The sequence below is a fragment of the Esox lucius genome, chromosome 1 (genome assembly GCF_011004845.1).
Source record: "Esox lucius isolate fEsoLuc1 chromosome 1, fEsoLuc1.pri, whole genome shotgun sequence".
Taxonomy (NCBI): Eukaryota; Metazoa; Chordata; class Actinopteri; order Esociformes; family Esocidae; genus Esox; species Esox lucius.
Window position 1 is genome coordinate 23,907,162 of NC_047569.1, and position 18,834 is coordinate 23,925,995.

Genomic DNA, 18,834 nt, shown 5'->3' on the forward strand with positions numbered 1-18,834 from the left:
CAGCTTTTTTTAAACTTGTTGCTGGCATTAAAATCAAAGTGAGCATGTATTTTCCAAGAAACAATAACACATCTCAGTTTCAACATTTTATATGTTGTCTAGGTACCACTTTCTATTTGAGTTTAGGGTTTTAATGATTTGCACATCATTGCATTCTGTTTTTGTTTACATTTTCCACTGCGTCCCAAATTGTTTGGTAACAGGGTTGTACATAAAGGAAAAACATGTTAGCTCTTAAGTCAAGATTTTTCCTGTAGCTCTTCAGCTGTCATGTACATACCTTTTTTGTTGTTGCTTTTTTACCTTTTTGACACAATTGCGCTTTATTTTATTAAATATGTTTAGTATCTCTTAGAATGTCTCAAACTACATGCACATTTGTCTCATCTACAGTATCCAATGTCTACTTCCCGAAATGGTTCAGCACTTTGTTTTTCAAAAGTTGTCTGCGGAAAATAGATTATGATGTTGTAACAATGTAATAAAGGATCTTTGTATTGGTAAATCATGATGGAACTTCATCAGGCATTGGAAAAATTTAATGGGATTTGGAGCTTTCAGTTCAGTTTACAGGCAAGCTACTGTAGAAAGCTAATGATGGTACTGATAGAAAGGTGTCAGAACACACAGTGCATCGCAGTTTGTTGCATATGGGTCTGCATAGCCTCAGACTAGTCAGGGTGCCCATGCTGATCCCTGTCCACTGCCGAAAGCGCCTACAATGGGCACGTGAGCATCAGAACTGGACCACTGAGCAATGTAAGAAGGTGGCCTGGTCTGATAAATCATGTTTTCTCTTTCATCACATGGACGGCCGGGTGCGTGTATGCCTAGAGAACACATGGCACCAGGATGGCCTGTGGGAAGAAGTCAAGCCGGCGGAGGTAGTGTGATGCTTGGGCAATGTTTTGCTGGGAAACCTTGGGTCCTGCCATGTACTGTACCACGTACCTGAGCATTGTTGCAGACCATGTGCACCCTTTCATGGCAACAGTATTCATTGATGGCATTGGCCTCTTTCAGTAGGATAATGCGCCATGCCACAAAGCAAAAATGGTTCAGGAATGGTTTGAGGAACACAACAAGTTCAAGGTGTTGACTTGGCCTCCAAATTCCCCAAATCTCAATCCAATCGAGCATCTGTGGGATGTGCTGGATAAACAGGTCCAATCCATGGAGGCCCCACCTCGCAACTTACAGGACTTAAAGGATCTGCTGGTAATGTCTTGGTGCCAGATACCACAGCACACCTTTAGAGGTCTAGTTGAGTCCATGCCTTCACGGGTTAGGACTGTTTTGGTGGCAAAAGGGGGATCTACACCGTATTAGGCAGGTGGTCATAATGTCATGGCTGATCTGTGTATTTATCTGTAACTGACACATTCAGACTCTTTAACTTTTTCCATATTTTGTTGTTATAGACTTAATATTTAATGTATTAAATATATTTTTTTGCATTCTATCTGCACACTACCAAATTAGGCGAACTTGGAAAAATAAACAAATAGACATTATTTTAGTTGGACATGATTTAGAAAGGCGAATCCTTTCTACATCACGTCCCACACTTTGCACTGCATGTCAGAGCAAAAACCAAGCCATGAAGTCCCTACGGTGAAGGATGGTGGTGGGAGAATCATGAATGAGGGAAGGATGAATTGAGCAAAATGCAGAGACGTCCTTGAAGACAAGGGGTGTAGGAGTAAGTTTCATATTGGGGGGGAAACATTTAAAATGTTTGCAAAATGTTCTTATTACTGTGGGAAGACCAATTTATCTGCTTCTAACATTGGGGGTACATGTCCCCACTGCCCCCCCCCCTACCCTTGCTTAACCTAAGGCAGTGCGGAAAGAACTGGGGTGCAGATTCTGTGATCTATGAACATGACAATGACCCAAAGTACACAACCATGACAACTCTGGGGTAGCTTTGGGACAAGTCTGTGGATGTCCTTGACTAGCCCAACCAATGTCCAGACTGGAACCCCATTGAACATCCTGGGGAAACCTGAAGAAAGCTGTTCACTGATGCTCCTAAACCAATCTGACAGGGCTTGAGAGGATCTGCAAGGAAAAACATGGAAAACAGCGCAAATCCAGGTATACAAAGCTGTTAGAGTCATAACCAAGACATTTCAAAGCTGTGATCACTGGTTAAGGCACTTCTACAAAGCACTGAATGAACTGTCTGAAGACTTATTGATGTACATGCGATATTTAAGTTTTCTTAATTTTCTATAAATTGGCACACATTTTCTCGTGGGTATTATGTGTAGATTTATGGTAATCAAATTAAATGTAATCATTAAATGCAGTCTATAACCGAAAAAAAAATTAAGAAAGGCGATGTGTCTTGAGTACTTTCCACACACGCTCACACACACATTCTACGGAAGATTATACTCTTTGTTTCCAGTCCTGATACACACGTTATGGAACTCTTAGTCATTCCGGGACTGGGTTTCCACTATGCTCTAGCCACAAAGTCAACATTTTTTAATAATGACGCATTTTCTCTTTCGTATGTAGTAAGTAAATTAACTTGGTGGTACAGGGTAGAGTTAATATTTGCGTTGGGTTTAAAATATCATTTTAGGAAGACTTGAAATACACGCCGATGTACAAGCTAGTGACGATTAAGATACTGGCCCTTTAACCCCAGTGTCGACATTACGTCACATTTCGACGTATACAATTTTACAGTTTTTTGTACTTGTACATATGTAGCTCATTGTGCAGTTTCTAACTACATCGCTTAAACCAATTTGACATTAAAGGAAATTGTGAAGTGGATATCCAAGAAAATGATTTGCCTTTTACTGGTAGCTGGCCACGGTACTGTTCTAGAAACTCAGATAAAGGTAAGATGTTTATGTGGGCGAACCAGGTTTGGGTGCAGAGTTCATATGCGTGGTTGGGTCATTTCACTCAAGTGAGGCACTTAATTATGATTCCTGGAGTATTTTTTTGGAAGCCTAATCAACATAATGTGAATACGTTCATTCCTAAGGCCAGAAATATTATGCAAAGTTCAGATGGTTTTGGGAAGGGTCTCTCTTGAATGCTTCGCTGTCAGCCGTAATAAACCAGGCGAGAAGGGCCTGACTGCAGGGTGCAGTTCCGGGCCGGGCTTAATGTGGGGGCAGTCAAACGCGTTTAACCCAACCCCTTCTCTCCTTAAAGGTCACTCAAGCTGAGGTTCACCAAGGTATCAACATCAACGAAAGCGAATCTTAAGCGAACCTATCCTACATAGATATACCTAAAAATATAAACATTGTTGCTTAAGCTTTCATGACGTTTACTCAATAATTTAATAAAGATGTTGATGAAACTCACTGGTGCAAAATAAAGGTATCTTACAGAAATGAGGAGAACCAAGGACTTGCAGGTGAGAGATTGCGGTGAAGTATATCGCCACAAATAAAGAATAAGTCTGATATCACGTGCACATGATATCAGAAAGGAACTAAGTGGCATAGCTACATTGTGGTCAATTATTAAAATGTTTAGTTAATTTTAGTTGTATTTGTCTACATATTTTAATTGGGTATTTTTTGTTTCTTGCCCGAATTAAGGTACCAGTCCGACTTGCTTTAATATTATTACTACAATAAGAGAATGTTTCCACTCGTTAAACGCGGTACTTTTAATATAAGCATCTTGTCCCAGCTGCTGTCTTGGAGCGAGTTGGTGATGATCTGGTACGTAAGCAGTTTAGAGATATACGCTCGTACTTTACACAGCTACAACGGTCCTTTGCTGGACACCGTAATGATAATAAATGCATCGTGTACCATTACATCATTCGATTTGCAATTTCATAGCCTTTTAAATAATTATATAATTATTATTTTCTGTTTCTTTTTGTCTGTGTGCTGATGGCTTTGTTGTAAACCGTTATAAACTTGACATACATAATCACTAAATGGACAGATTTGACTAATAAAAAATTTTATGGAGCAAATTTGTAGTGGAAATTATTTTCCCTGGGAGCGAATTGCGGTTCTGAGCAGAGAGATGAAAGACGTGAAAAGTCGTGAAGCGGTGGAGCAGAGCCTAACCTTCGTTCGTGAGGGAAATCTATCAGCTCTCCGCTCACATACTCAGATGGCAGATATCACTTAATATAATTTTTCTTACGATCTTCAAAAATGAAATACATTTGTCTTCAACATGTGCCTTGCACAAACGTGTGTGTTTGTACTCAGTGTGTGACTGTCAAACCTCTGGTGGACAAGAAAACGGTGGGCAGGGTCACGTGTGGGCGGAGTCAAACGTTTGACTCCACCCCCATTGATCCTCGTCCGAATTGCACACTGCAGTCAGGGATACTTGGAGACAGGCTTGATTTGTGAGCGTGTCTGTGTGCGCGCGCTAGATGGTGCTAAACTATTTTGTTTTTCTCCATCTTTTCAATGTAAACATTAAGGAACCTTGCTTTTGGCAATTGCGCCCTCAAATTCTGAAATTTGTAATAAAAAATATTTTTGTGCAAGAATGAACGTGTCTTTGAAATAATGGTCATATCGTGTAATTTCCTAATTATTGTTTTATTCAAAACATCCCTGTTATATTGCTGGTTTCATGAGAATCCTCTGAATTATCAAAAACAATCAAAGGTCTCCTGGGGTGTTTTGATACAGTAGGTCTATAAACAAAACAATGCCCATTTTTCGTCCAAAGAATAACATCTGATTGGTGTACATATATGACGCACTCATTAGACAGAGAAGAGCATAACTGAACATTCAGTGCTTTGAAAACCTTAGCTGGTCAGTTTAGAATTTGCCCATAGGAATGGTTGTAGTGTTTTACTGGTGTTAGCTTACATTATGTAGAGAAAGCACATACAAGCTGCCCATTTTGTAGGAATATCTCCGGAAACCACAGCCGACCTGTGTTTAGCTCCTCGGCTTCGGCACTTTTCTTTGCCTGTAGTCATCATGGGAAAAAAAAGTCATAATGGAAAATAATGATTGGCCTGCTACAATAATGTATAAACATAAAATATAAACATACTTTTGGGAATACATTGTTTTATGAGTCAAGTCAAGTTTATTTGTATAGCACATTTCATACACAGGGCAATTCAAAGTTCTTTACATTAGAAAAAAAGAATAGAAATACATTCAGCATATAAAACAAAACACAAATAAAAACATCACATTTAAGATGGCAAAAACATTAAAATATGGCAAAAGGCAGAAGATAACAGGTTTTTAGCCAAGATGTACAAGTAATCAGTGTTGGAGCAAGTGTAAGATTTTCTGTCAGATTGTTTCCGACTCTGGGCAGCATAATGACTAAACATTGCCTCACCAGCCTTTGTCCTTACTCTCGGAACAGTTTCCAGACCAGACACTGATGGCCTGAGGTGTCTAGAGGTTTAATACTGAGAGAGATGATCTGAGATGTAACTTGGCCCGATTAATACTAGTGTGCAACAACTGCCAAACACTTGTTCAACTCATCCTGTCACTCTTTAACTGTACTTTCTGTAGAATGATGTCACAGGTTTATATGGACAGCTGACTGGGGTTCCAAAAGCTTTGTTGCCTGGGATCGGTGGAAAGAAAATCCTGGACTTCTGGTGGGAGACCGTTAACACGTGAGTTATCTGTTGAAGGAATAACTTGTAAGTGGCGTTTCAGTACCTGGATTTCAGGGCGGTGCACCGAGCTTTCAGGTACCATTTGACAAGAAATGAAAAAGATTTGCGAAATCTTTGTGTTTTTTTTGTAAGAAATATACACTTACTGCTTAGATATATAGCTTTAAACGATTTTCATTTACACAAATAATTATTTTTTGCCGAACCATCTAAGCGGAGCCAGCCAAAAGGAATGAATGTGTCTTACGGAGGGAGTGACAGACAGGCTGACTACCTCTTGTTAAATGGCGTAGTGGTTAAGGATGACGACTTCCATGCAAGACACCCCGCGTTTGAGCCTCCTCACAGTCAAAACAAATTATACATTAGGATTTGTTCAGGATAGACAAAAACTTTGCTGGCTACAGCCTTTAGTAGCTACGTTATAGTTAGCCTAAAATAAAACAGAATTTTCGGTTATATTTCTGGACTATTTTCTGGTGGATTTTCAAAGTACTCATCCGTGCATGGTTTTTATGGTAATATAGACTAGATCACAACCCCTTGGACAGTAAAAGAGTAAGGTTTCCAAAATTTTCGTCAACTATTGATAGTTGATATTGATAGTTATTGTATCAATGTCATTTACGAATGAAAGAAAAACGAATTCTGCTGTGCCATGAAATGAAATAGCTTTGGTAGTGTAAAGTTCATCTTCAGTCTCGCTAGCAATTGCTCAATTCTTATGACTATTCCAAGTCGTAAGTTAGTAGATACTAGTAAGCCTGTTACTGGTGAATAAGCTGTTAAACATCCAGTGACAAAAGCCATACAGTTCATAGATGCTATTTGTGAGGTGAACTTAAATAAATAAAAAAGTGTCAGTTTAACACTGGTTAATGGCGTCTAGCAAAATATTCAAACTTGCCGTGATGTTATTGCGTGACAATATGATCTAATGTAGAGACGCTGTACCGACACTGAGTATACGTTTAGCTCCTTGGCGTAGTGGTAAAGACACACCCCCTCACATGGCCAACAACATTCAACCCTTCCAATCATGGGCCTGCTGAACTAGGCTTGCCTGGTTCCTTTTCTGGTTTACTGATGTATCTTTATTGCTTTTTAATATATAATTACTTTATGAAATAGCCTAATATTTTTAATCTTTTAATATAGAATTAATTTTTGATTGGCTAGTTATGGCTTGTGTGATTATATCAGTATATGCTGGCTAGACTATCTATGTTGCTGCTGCCATGACAAAAATGCAACTCCTATCTCCAAATGAAGAAAGGGTGGATTTGGATCACAACTGCTGCTCCTCTCTAAATCGTTCTTCTTTTGCTGCTCGTATCAGCTAACCAGGCCAAATATTGATTATGTACGAGACTGGTCAAAAGTTTTCCAGTTTTTATTGAAAGTAACATAGTTTAATGTTTTAATTAAAGCATAGAATAAATAAACAATTGGAGACAAAAGTTATGGAACCCTTATGTCAAAGACAAGCCTCTTTTCCTTATTTTACCATCTTAGTAATAGCTTTCTTACTGCCGCTCAACCTGTCTTCTCTTCACAGTTGAAACTGAGACTTGCTTATTTCGACAAATGTTAAGCTGTGCTTGAGCTCTTGTCCTTTTAGTCACCTATCACTCAAGCTGTTGACTCTCAGAAAATTGTCTTCTGATTCTGTGGTGGCTTTGAGTCTCCCAGACCTCTTCCTGTCAGAGTTTCCTCCAGTTTCCAATGTCAATTGATGATGTAGGAAACTGTACTCACTGACCTTGGCTTTCTTTGCAATTTCTCTAGAGGAAAGACCTACACTTTTAAGGGTTATAATGGTCTGTCCGTCTTCCTTTGTTAATTAGTTTTTTTCTTGCCATTATGAGTGCAATAAACTAATTCCTGCAGTACAAAACTGTTCAATTCTTAAGAGGGTATACTAACACAATCTGTTCCAACCCTACTTTTATACAGACAGAGGGTAAGTAATCAGCAAAAGTTGGGACACATGTAGGAATTGTTAGCCATTTAAACAATCAAGACATAATTTACTTAATTTGCAGCAGCTGTACGTTGTTGACCCATTACTTGTTCCCTGGTCAAGGACATTTTTATAACCCTGAAATTAATATAATTTTTCAGTTTTTGGTAACCTAAATGTTTTTTTTAACCTTTGGCCATTCATTGTCTACCTTTGTACCATTTCAGGTTATTCACTGGATTTTAACTGCTTAAATTGAAATGAAAACTCGGAAGAATTGTGTTCTAAAACATTTGGTTGTATAGGTAAAATTAAGTATTATCACATGTTATTTAAATTTTATGCTGCTGTGGCAGTACTGATATATTTTTTAAAGTCTGTAGCTAGCCACAAACATGTGGTGACCACATCAATGAAGCAATGCATTTTTGGATACCAGCCAGGCACAATGTCTGTGCAGGGTAGGCCGGGACGTGAAAATAGCTGTCTTCGCCGGTACTCAATTCTGTGCAGAAGATTAGGTGTAATGGACGGGGTGGGGGAGCAGTGAACTGGATGATGTCACAACGAATTGCGGACAAACTGAGTTCCGAACATAAAAAATAAATGGTTTGAGAGTAGAAGCTGATTGGTGAATTTACATTGTATCCCTGTTATCTCAAACAAAAGTGTATGTCTATCAAAAGACAGACAGGCTCTTATATGTGTAAAATAATCCAGTCTTGATCTTCACCTTCTTTACTAATTGTAATTCACATATTTTAACTGCCTTCTTTTCATCAAGCCAAATATCAAGATACTTATTAATATTTGCTACCACCACCCAAAAGGGGACTTGGCAACATGGAGGCCAGAATGGCAGGTGCTCAGGTACAGGTAGCCCTATATATGTTCTCAAGCTTGCTGTATGTCCTTCATTCTCTGTTGAAATAATATGATTGAATGTCTTTTGAAAATGTATTTCTCTACAGACGGCAGTTGTTCAGTGAGGTCTATCTGGTCACAAACGCAGACAAGTACGTACAGTAACAAGTCATAACAGTACTGACAGTTGCTTATCGTAGAGGAATGATGATGCCTCCCATTTTTTAAAATTTCAGCCAGTCACTGTAGGAGTTGTTGTATGAGCTTGAAAGGACAAATTATTTACCAGTTCATGTTTAACGTTCTGCCTATTCCAGATATAAGCATTATGAGCGCTGGGCCACGGCCAATGACTTCCCTGTGGAGAATGTAGTGAATGATGGCAGCACAACTCTTGAGGGTCGACTAGGAGCTGTGGCTGACCTGGAGCTCGCCATCCGCAGCCGCAAGCTGCAAGATGATATTATGGTGGTATGGCATAGATTCTAGAAACATCACTTTTTTGTCATTTTGTAATTTTCTCGTTGTCATGCTTGGAATGTTCCATTATGCAGTGATTCTTTTCCAAACTATGTTTGGACAGATTGCAGGGGATATGCTTTGTGCAGACCAAAACTTTGATATTGCTCAGGTTCTTCGTTTCTTCAGGTCCAAGGTGAGATACCATTATATTTTGTTACTTTGGTAAAAAACTAAAACATAATCAACATGAATGACATTTATGGCATATTTTACAAAAGAGTATCTCTTTGACTTAGCCTGGAGAACTGGCTATTTACTATGAACTGGAGCAGGGAGAGAAGAGCAGCTCAAGGGGTATAGTGGAGGTATGCCCTGAGACCCACAGGTAGGCAACATTAATCTCTGGCATACCAGACCTTAATATCAGTTCATTGTTGGTTTTTCTCTGTGTTTGGGTAATATGCTTAGAGAGTTGCCATGGATCATCAGATAATCCTAAAGTCCTGGGAATCCATCTTTATGTATTTTAGGCTAACTTGCTTCCTTGAGAAGCCACAAGAGGGAATGACGACATCGCGTTTGGCTAGTGTAGTGTTCTACTGCATTCGCAAAGGCACACTGCATTACCTCTCAGACTTCCTCACCCTGCAGCCAAAAGCCCAAGATAGAACCTTTGGCAGGTTCTGGGTCAGTAAGGACTATCATCAATACAAGGGAATATTTTGGTTTGGGGTTGGTTCAGTTGTCAATTCAAGTTAGTTGATTTTCAAATCAAGAATTAAATTTCTGAATTTAAACTGAATTTAACCATACCCTTTCTAGTTGGTGAGCTTAAGTTCTCAGCCATAAATGATTTGCTCTGTTTGTTTTTTAACCCAGGAGTGGTTGATCAATGAGGAGAAGTTACCTGTGTATGGAATGAAACTGCCAACAGGGTTCCAGCTCATTGGACAAGTGGTGGGTAACTTGATGTCCCAACCATAGACTCCTGCGGAGAGTTTTACAGAATATGCTAGACAAATGGTGTCACTAGTTTTAACTTCAGTTCATAATGTTGTGAATTGAGATATATACAGTCAACAAGTAGTTTTGCACCTTCTTGAAATTGATGAAAAGTGAATGCAAAAAATAAACAACACCAACAATTAGTTATATTTCGGCATAAATGGGGGAGCAGTTTTAACAAAATAGTTTCTTTAACTCCAAAGCGTTTATTTAGTAATACATTTTTTCAGCAAAACATAGGCGTATTGCCAAATTATTGCCACCTCTATACAATATTTGAAATAAAACCAGTGGCATCTATTATGAAATACAATGTTAATTTTGTTGGTGTTAGTCTCCAGGAATTGAATTGATACCTTTCACCTTTTCCCTATGTTATAAATATGAGGTAGCATGGATGTATAAATCCCTTTCTCATCTATCCCCATTGATAAAACCAAAGAGTTGTCAGCTGAAAGAACAGTTGAAAATACCTCTAAGCCCAGTCAGGGCAATAATTAAAATCAGAAGTTTTCAGAAGTATGTCTGTATTTGTTGCAAATTTGCCAAGAAGATGACGTGTGTGTACATTGCCCCCACTGACAAAGAGGAACATGGTGAGGGAGGCAAAGAAGAATCATAGTTTCCAAACTGCACAGTCTATGAGTTTTCAAGTCTCAGAATCAACAGTTAAATACCAGTCCCATGTCAACAAGCTCTTTGGAAGGGCAACATTAAAGAAGCCCTTTCTGAGCCCAGCCCACAAATTGCATTTGTGATCGGAACTACCATTGGAATAAGATGGTTCAAATATTTAACATTTGGCCATGCACAGGGGACTGCATACAAGGAAAAGCAATTAAGTAAAATATGGTTGTGGGTCATTGATGCTGTGGTGAATTTTCAACAAGACAATGACCCCAAAATAACCTATCAAAATCAACACAAATGTTTGCTGGACCACAAAATCAATGTTTTACAATAGCCATATTTGACCAGACTTAAATCCATTTAAAAACCTATGGTTTACCTTGAAGACGGCAATCCACAACTGCATACCTAAGACAATCAAGGTCCTTCAAATGTGCTGCATGGAGGTGTGCTTTCACAAAATAAGCTCCCGCTTATGTTTGAGGCCAAAATCTGGCTAATTGTTGGTGTTGTTTATTTTTTATCCGACATTTCATGAAGGATACCAATACATCTTGGGTTAACTGTAACTGTCCACTGGGGAGAATAGCCATCACATTATACTAGAATGATGGTGATTACCTCTATTGGTTGGGATGAAAACCTTTTTTTCTTTCTGGATATTACAGGAGCTGTCAGACTACACCAAGTGGCTTGGTCACTATTCTGCCCTGCGACAGGAGAGCCCTGCCAACCCTATAACATGTTTTTCATATGCCAGGTAGATTGCCCCTCTACAAATAATTTATGATAAATAATAATGATGGGTTGTTTTCTGAAACAATGGGATTCAGTTAATATTTCCTTTAAGGGAATGTGATATAACATCATCACCCACTTCCTTATAGAGTTGGACTGATGGGGAATCCTTCTGATGGCTTCAATGGGAAAACAATTGCCATGACCATCTCAAACTTCTGGGCGGAGGTTACACTGGTTGAGAGTCAAACCTTGGTAATATTTAGAGCGATTACGTTTGAATGTGTTCAATCATGAAGTTACTTTGATAAGGCTCTGTTTTCTTCAGGTTCTTCTGCCTCATCCGCTGAATGACCCGACTGAGTTTGGAAGCTTGCAAGACCTGTACTGTATCAGCCGTAAGGAGGGGTCAGTGTGAAGCCTTATTAAAAACACACATTTACTTATTGATGCAGAGAACATGACAAATTCTCAAACCCGATTGATATGTGTCTTGTTTTCATCTGTAGGTACTTGGGAGGTCTACGTTTGCTTCAGGCCACCTGTAAGAAGTTTTACCAGTTCTGCTCAATGAAAGGGTGAGAAACAATTTCAGTGGGGTCCATTTTGCTAATGCCCAGTTGATGATAACTTCTACAGGTGACCTAGCTACATCCAAACACAGTTAATCCCTGCACTCTCTTTGGCAGTATTGCTTTGACAAAGCAGAATTTCACTCTCAAATATGATACCAACATTCCACGCCAGGTGGTAAGTATCTACACTACAGACCCTGACTTTTAAAGGCACACTGACACTAACGGAATATAAAAATAAATTGAGATATAATTGTTTTTTTATATTTAATGTTTTGGTAACACTTTATTTGAAGGGGTGTGCATAAGTGTGACATGACACTGTCTTGATATTGTCATAACCATGACATGACACATGAAGGAATCATTTTGTACGTTTATGAATGTTGTCATTCGTTGGATTCTTTTATGCATTTTGTATGCAAGGTTGACATTGATTGGGATGTCTTTGTTATGACAACTTGACACAGAGACAACATAACCTGCCAATGTCTTTGTTATGTTCATGATACTGTTATGAAAAACTTTGACAGTGTTATAACACATCATGATATCTTTATGACAAGTCCAAATTGTGCCACTTTATTTGAGATCAAGAAAAATATTCATGACACAATTATAATGGTCTCATGACAACCAATGTCAAAACCAACCATGTATGACAGTTGTATTTAATGCTAACACATAAAGCTAAATAGTTTCTTCAAGTTTGATAAACAGGCCTGCTATGACATGTTTATGACAGGTAATGTTTCTGACAAACTGCGCCACAGCATGGTTTGGCATTTGCTCTGTAGCCAACTAGAAGGCCCTGCAACGGCTGGTGGAAACGGCCATCGTAGACCACCAGCACAAGCAGTGTTTGCACAGGGTGTGTGGCATCATCAGGGACCCTTCACATCCATGCCACAAACTGCCCTCCTTCCATCATGCAGGTGGTACAGGTCTCTTCATTCCCCACCAGCAGGCTCAGGAACACTTTCTTTCCATCTTTTGTAACCCTGCTGAATTCTGTGACCCATCACTAACAATTTCCATCCTTTGTACTGGACTCTGACACTGCTTTGCAAAGTCTGAAGTTTTTAGTTGTTACAGGTACATGTCTACCTCGGAAACCTCATTTCTGCTATCCCTGCATTTCAGTTGTACATGCTACCCTACTCCTTCAATTTCATTGTACTGTACTTGTTCAATTACAATAAATTTGAATCTAAACTATGTAATGTTGTCGTTGTTAATGTCAAGTTGTCATAACAAAGACATTGACAGGATATTTTGTCTTAGTTAATGTCAAGTTTTCATTACAAAGACATTGACAGGTTGTGTTGACTCTGTTAATGTCAAGTTGTTATAACAAAGACATCCCAAACACTGTCAACCTTGCATAAAAAATGACATAATCAACCGAATGACACCTACTGACAACATTCATAAATGTTTATAATGATTCTTACATGTGTCATGTCATGGCTATGACAGTATCATGACAATGTCGTGTCACTCTTATGCACACCCCTTCAAATAAAGTGTTACCAATGTTTTTTGTCCTATGTTCATTGCTAAAGGGCTTGGCTGGAAGTAGGTAAGTACCTTGTTTTTTTCTGTAACAATATTTAAGCACACATTCCGTTTCACTCCTGAATCATTTACCTTTATGTCATCCTTTCAGCCTTTTTTATTTTTATGATGACATTTTTGTTTGTTTATACAATTAAACATATTTCTATTCTCTAACAGTGCAATAGTGTCTGCCACTCTGAAGTGTCTTATGAAATTCTACAACATCACTGACAGTGTAAGAATACGACATCCATAGACTCAACATGTTGCAAATGACCAACCTCTATCTAAGTGGTTGGCTCTGTTGTTTTCCCTAGGACCTTCCCAAACCCATCAGGGCCAACTTCATCCTCAACGTTGAGACGGATGAACTCTTCATCACAGCTGGTCTTCAAGATAGAGTTGTTCAGGTCAGAAATGAAAAGACAACAATAACCTCTTCAAATTACAGGTCAGAGACAAACCAAGCCATGCTGTATCATGCCGGCTTGGTTTGACATCCACTGTAATTGTTGTACCTGCCCTTGAAATGAAGAGGGAAACATAGTATATCTGAGCTGGTGCAGTAGAGTTTTGGTGGGCCATATAATGTGAACTATTATGCATCTACTTCACATCTCAGTATCAGTTAGCCTGGGCAGCACAGTGCATAGCCTTTTTTTTGACAGGAATTGTATGTTGTTTTTTGATTGCAGGTCTATGAGGGCTTGATCTACATGGACTTCAGCAAAAACCTGATGGATGAACAAGGCTTTGGTATTTTAAATGTGTAGTCTCTTTTATCGCACAGCAATATGACTGTTAACTACTATACATAACCACTGCCAGCATATTAACAATAATAACAACGATTGATTCATGATAATGATTATGAAGAGTAATGAATTCTTTTAGGGGCATGATGGTTTGTGCATGTTTGGTAATGGCTCATCTTCATGTCATGGTACATGTTCTTACATCTATTACCTGCACTAACATTACAAGTTGCTGTTTATATTTCACCTTTTCCTTGTTCGTATGTATTGCTTACACAGGGGACTACATTTCAATGGACATGAGCAGCCTGCCATTGTTCTGGCTAGCTTATCTGAGTGATCCTAGTGACTCTGGTCGGATTCACAGCAACGTCAGACAGCGCTGGCTCAATGGCAAGTTCTCCTTCAACTAGTAGTAGAAATCTGTGGACAGGCAGCAATGTTCACCTGGTTTTGGTAATTTACTCTGAATTTCACTTGACTTCCTTTCTTCACATATTGGACACAGGTGTCTACATAGGAACTCCATGACTATACAGTAATGTGCTAGGAAGTCAGAGATTGGTTGTACCAGCCCGTTTCCAAAAAATGTGGGACTCTGCATTAAATGCAAATGTGCTAATCATTTATCCCTATATTTAATTGAAAATATCAGAAAGACAACTGATACATTATACATACATACATACATTCATCTTCTTCCACTTCATCCGGGGCCGGGTCGCGGGGGCAGCAGTCTAAGCAGAGATGCCCAGACCCAGACTCCCCAGACACTTCCTCCAGCTCTTCCGGGGGGACACCGAGGCGTTCCCAGGCCAGCCGGGAGACATAGTCCCTCCAGTGTGTCCTAGGTCTTCCCCGGGTCACCTCCCGGTGGGACGGGACCGGAACACCTTCCCAGGAAGGCGTTCCGGAGGCATCCGAAACAGATGCCCAAGCCACCTCAGCTGACCCCTCTCGATGTGGAGGAGCAGCGGCTCTACTCTGAGCTCCTCCTGGGTGACCGAGCTTCTCACCCTCTCATCGCCCAGCCACCCTGCGGAGAAAGCTAATTTCGGCCGCCTGTATCCGGGATCTTGTCCTTTCGGTCTCCACCTTGTGGCAGGCACTCTCCACCACTGATACATTATATTCGTAAATTTTTAATCAGAATTTGTTGCAAGCAACACATTTAAAAAAAAAGTTGGGACAGGGGCATGTTAACCACTTTGTTGCATTACCTCTTTTAACGATACTCTGTAAGAATTTGGGAAATGAGGAGACCAATTGCTGTAGTCTTGAAAGTGAAATGTTTTCCCATTCTTGCTTGATACAGGATTTCAGCTGCTCAACAGCTGCTCAACTGTCGTTTGTCATATTTTTAGTTTCATAATGCTCCAAATGTTTTCAATGGGTGACAGGTCTAGATCGCAGGCAGGCCAGTTTAACACCTGGACTCTTACTACGGAGCCATGCTGTTGTAATGCGTGCAGAATGTGGTTTGGCATTGTTTTGATGAAATGAGCAAGGCCCTCCCTGAAAAAGTCATTGGCAGCATATGTTGCTCCAAAACCTGTAAATATTGTTCAGCATTAATGGTGCCTTCACAGATGTGCAAGACACACTTGCCATTTGCACTAATGCACCCCCATACCATCAAGGATTCTAGCTGTTGAACTGTGCGCTGATAACTGGGTGGTCCCTCTCCTCTTTAGTCCGGAGGATGCGGAGTCCATGATTCCCAAAGATTATTTCAAATTTTTATTCATCAGACCACAGGACAGTTTTTCACTTCTCAGTCCATCTTAAATGAGTGGTTTTCGGAAGTGTTCCTGAGTCCTTGGAGTGATGTCCACTACAGAATCATGTCTGTTTTTAATGCAGTTCTGTCTGAGGGCCATAAAATCACGGCCGTCCAATATTGTTTTCAGCCTTGTTCCTTGCATACAGAGATTTCTCTGGATTGTCTGAATCTTTTAATGATATTACAGTGAGGGTAAAAAAATTTTGTTCCCCTGCTGATTTTGTACGTTTTCCCACTGACAAAGAAATTATCAGTCTATAATTTTAATGGTAGGTTTATTTGAACAGTGAAAGACAGAGTAACAACAAAAAAATCTGTATGTCTGCTCTTGAATTTTTTCCTTTTCATTTTAGGAGAAACTGAAGTTGTTGAAGCCATGAGGTCGTTTGCTGAGCTCACAGATCAAGCAAGGTTGGTGTGAGGTCTTAGGAGCGCAGGGCCATTGGTAATACTACTCTGGAGTGCTAAGGGAACAACGTTCAGTGAATGGCAGTTATGGGTTGTGGAGCAGCAACCCTCCGGCTGCTTGTCTACCTCACTATGCTCTCTCTAAACCAAAAAAAGGGTTTGTTTATAAGCAATTAACATGTTCACGTGAAGCACACACATCCCCATCTGAAGCAACTTGGTAGCAGGATAACCCATCAGGTGGTATTTCATACCTTTGATAATGTAAATGAAAACATGTCCATTACATCAAGGCCAAGCCAACCACTTCTTAACACAAAAGATAAGCTAACCAGTTAGTAGCCTACTTCACTAAATGCAGTGTTTCTTCAATGAGATAGGTACTGTAGTAACACTTATCACAATGGACACGTTTTAATGTTAGTGCAGTATCTATTGAGGCTGCTCTGCTGTCGCACAACAGTTACAACATTGCGAGTGGTGATTAGGTGAGAGATGATTGCTTGGAAGACAGAGCTAAACAAGCCAGTGCCTGATATACCCGAGAATTTCTGACAACTTTATTATCTAATCTTTATTCCCCCCCAGATCTTCCACTTATTTGGAAAGAAGCAAGCTGAACGTTTTATGAAATTTGTCGGTTGATATGGTTTCATTGAGGGTTCTCTGGTGATAAAACAGTTTCTTCTGTTCTTTGTAGGATTGCCCTGCAGGGCAGTGACTGGAACAGGCTGGCCCAGTTGATGGATGAGAACTTTGAGCTGAGACGGTAAAGACAAGCTGACATCCATAAAGTCTGTCATTGGTTGGAAGAAGATGAATTGACGCAGTCAAATCAGATGTAATGTGTACTCATTACTGTCGACGTTGGAAACAACTTAAACAGGAACAATCTTTGTTCCACAGGTCTGTTTACACAGACGAATGTTTGGGCCCGGGGAATCTGAAAATGGTGCAACTGGCAAGACAGGTACAAGTGTGGAATTGCACGATTATTTTAACATTTGCTACAATGTATCATTGTGCTGTTTATCACTGTTGGTTTGCCTTGCAGTTTGGCTCGGCCGTGAAATTACCAGGCAGTGGTGGTGCTGTAGTGGGTTTGTGTCTGGACCAAGGAAGATTGGTAAGACTTCGAACTAGGATAGCATATTCTAAAGTACACATTTTACATTTTCACTTTACATTTTCAGGTTAATGTTCCAACTCTAACGAATAAGCTATTTGCCACCCCTGATTGTGCTTTGGAATCAATGCAAAACAGCATTATTATGGTTCATACTTCAGTCCCTTTACTCTGACAGTCCCATATACAGTAGATTAATTACATTTATTTATTAAGCCCTACTTAAATCAGCAGTTGTCACAAAGTGCTTTTACAAAACACCCAGCCTGAAACCCCAAGGAGCAAGCAACCACACAGTTGAAGCACATTAGATGACTAATTGATGCTCAAACTATCAACTGTTAAACTGTTATATAAGACATTCCATCCCTCATTTTCTCTGACTAGGACCGGGCAGGTGAAGCAAGCGAGGAGGGAACAATAAAGTAAACTAAAGCCAGCTGTTCCCTCTGTCACATGAATATGACAGAGCTTATGGAAGAACCGAGAGGTCACACCAGAGCTCTCGGTTCATGTAACGGAGGGAAAACCCACACAGACAGGAACTTTCAATATTATTTAAAATAGTATGTAGCTTGAGTCATTCATCTTTGTGTACCCACAATCTTTGTGAGCATAACTCAGAGGGTTAGGGGTAAGGTGATGTGGGAGGATGTCTTGACCCTATGGAAAGCATTTCATTTCTGCTTTCCCCACATGCCCAGACCAGGAATAAAGTTGTCAGTGATATTTCTGTCTCTCGGACACCATTTCTGCAGAGTTGAGGCAATGAGCATTCCAGAGCAGCCCCCGTCTGGAAAAAATTATATTGTGGGCATTTTTCTAAGTCGGATGTCGTCTGTCTGTTCTGTCTGTGTTTAGTCCACCAGACTATAACATTTGGGTGGAAAGTGTCGGGGAACCAGATCAGCCATATAATAGTGATGTTCTGCATGTCTTTGCTTTGACACTAGGTGGAGATGAGAAAAGCTTTCCAAGAGGCTGGCTGTGTCTTTTGTGTGATTGTGCCATATAACCCAGCTGGTTCCATTGGTATCAACCGCCAAGACTGATATTAAATTATCTAGAACTGGCATCCTCATAATATGTAAAAACTGTGAAATCTGTAATTAAATATAATTGTTTTTTACTAATGTCCTGGAATTTTTTGCATGGATTATAATAACATGTAGAGTACCTGTCACGTTTGGAAACACCTGCTCTATTCTGGGGCATTTCTTTGGTTTTACTATTTACCACATTGAAGAATAATAGTGAAGACATCAAACCTATGAAATAACACTAATGGAATCATGTTGCAAACAAAAAGTGTTAAACATATCAAAATACATTTTAAATTGTACATTCTTCA

The 18,834-nt window shown here is 39.7% G+C and overlaps 1 protein-coding gene across 2 annotated transcripts; it reads left to right on the top strand.

The window, feature by feature from the left end:
• The first annotated feature begins 2,679 nt into the window (after positions 1-2,679).
• gkup (glucuronokinase with putative uridyl pyrophosphorylase) lies at positions 2,680-18,612 on the top strand. 2 transcript variants are annotated; one of them, XM_010893668.4, is made up of 23 exons: positions 2,680-2,861; positions 5,505-5,611; positions 8,549-8,593; positions 8,759-8,912; positions 9,025-9,096; positions 9,200-9,288; positions 9,434-9,590; positions 9,783-9,860; positions 11,207-11,298; positions 11,426-11,531; positions 11,605-11,684; positions 11,786-11,854; positions 11,966-12,026; positions 13,417-13,433; positions 13,589-13,646; positions 13,729-13,821; positions 14,107-14,167; positions 14,446-14,559; positions 16,303-16,360; positions 17,058-17,126; positions 17,264-17,327; positions 17,412-17,483; positions 18,437-18,612. In XM_010893668.4, the coding sequence occupies exons 1-23, from the start codon at positions 2,805-2,807 to the stop codon at positions 18,533-18,535; spliced, it is 1,872 nt and encodes a 623-aa protein (XP_010891970.1). In that variant the 5' UTR covers positions 2,680-2,804; the 3' UTR covers positions 18,536-18,612. The 2 variants fall into 2 exon arrangements, with proteins under 2 accessions (XP_010891970.1, XP_010891971.1); XM_010893669.4 differs by lacking the exons at positions 2,680-2,861; positions 5,505-5,611 and adding an exon at positions 8,337-8,447.
• Positions 18,613-18,834: the final 222 nt, after the last annotated feature.

Bases quoted from the DNA above. Each gene is read 5' to 3' on its own strand.
- gkup (XM_010893668.4), top strand. From the start codon at position 2,805: ATGATTTGCCTTTTACTGGTAGCTGGCCACGGTACTGTTCTAGAAACT. The intron at 9,289-9,433 runs GTAGGCAACATT...TATGTATTTTAG, and splicing joins GTATGCCCTGAGACCCACAG to GCTAACTTGCTTCCTTGAGA. The intron at 11,299-11,425 runs GTAGATTGCCCC...ACTTCCTTATAG, and splicing joins ACATGTTTTTCATATGCCAG to AGTTGGACTGATGGGGAATC.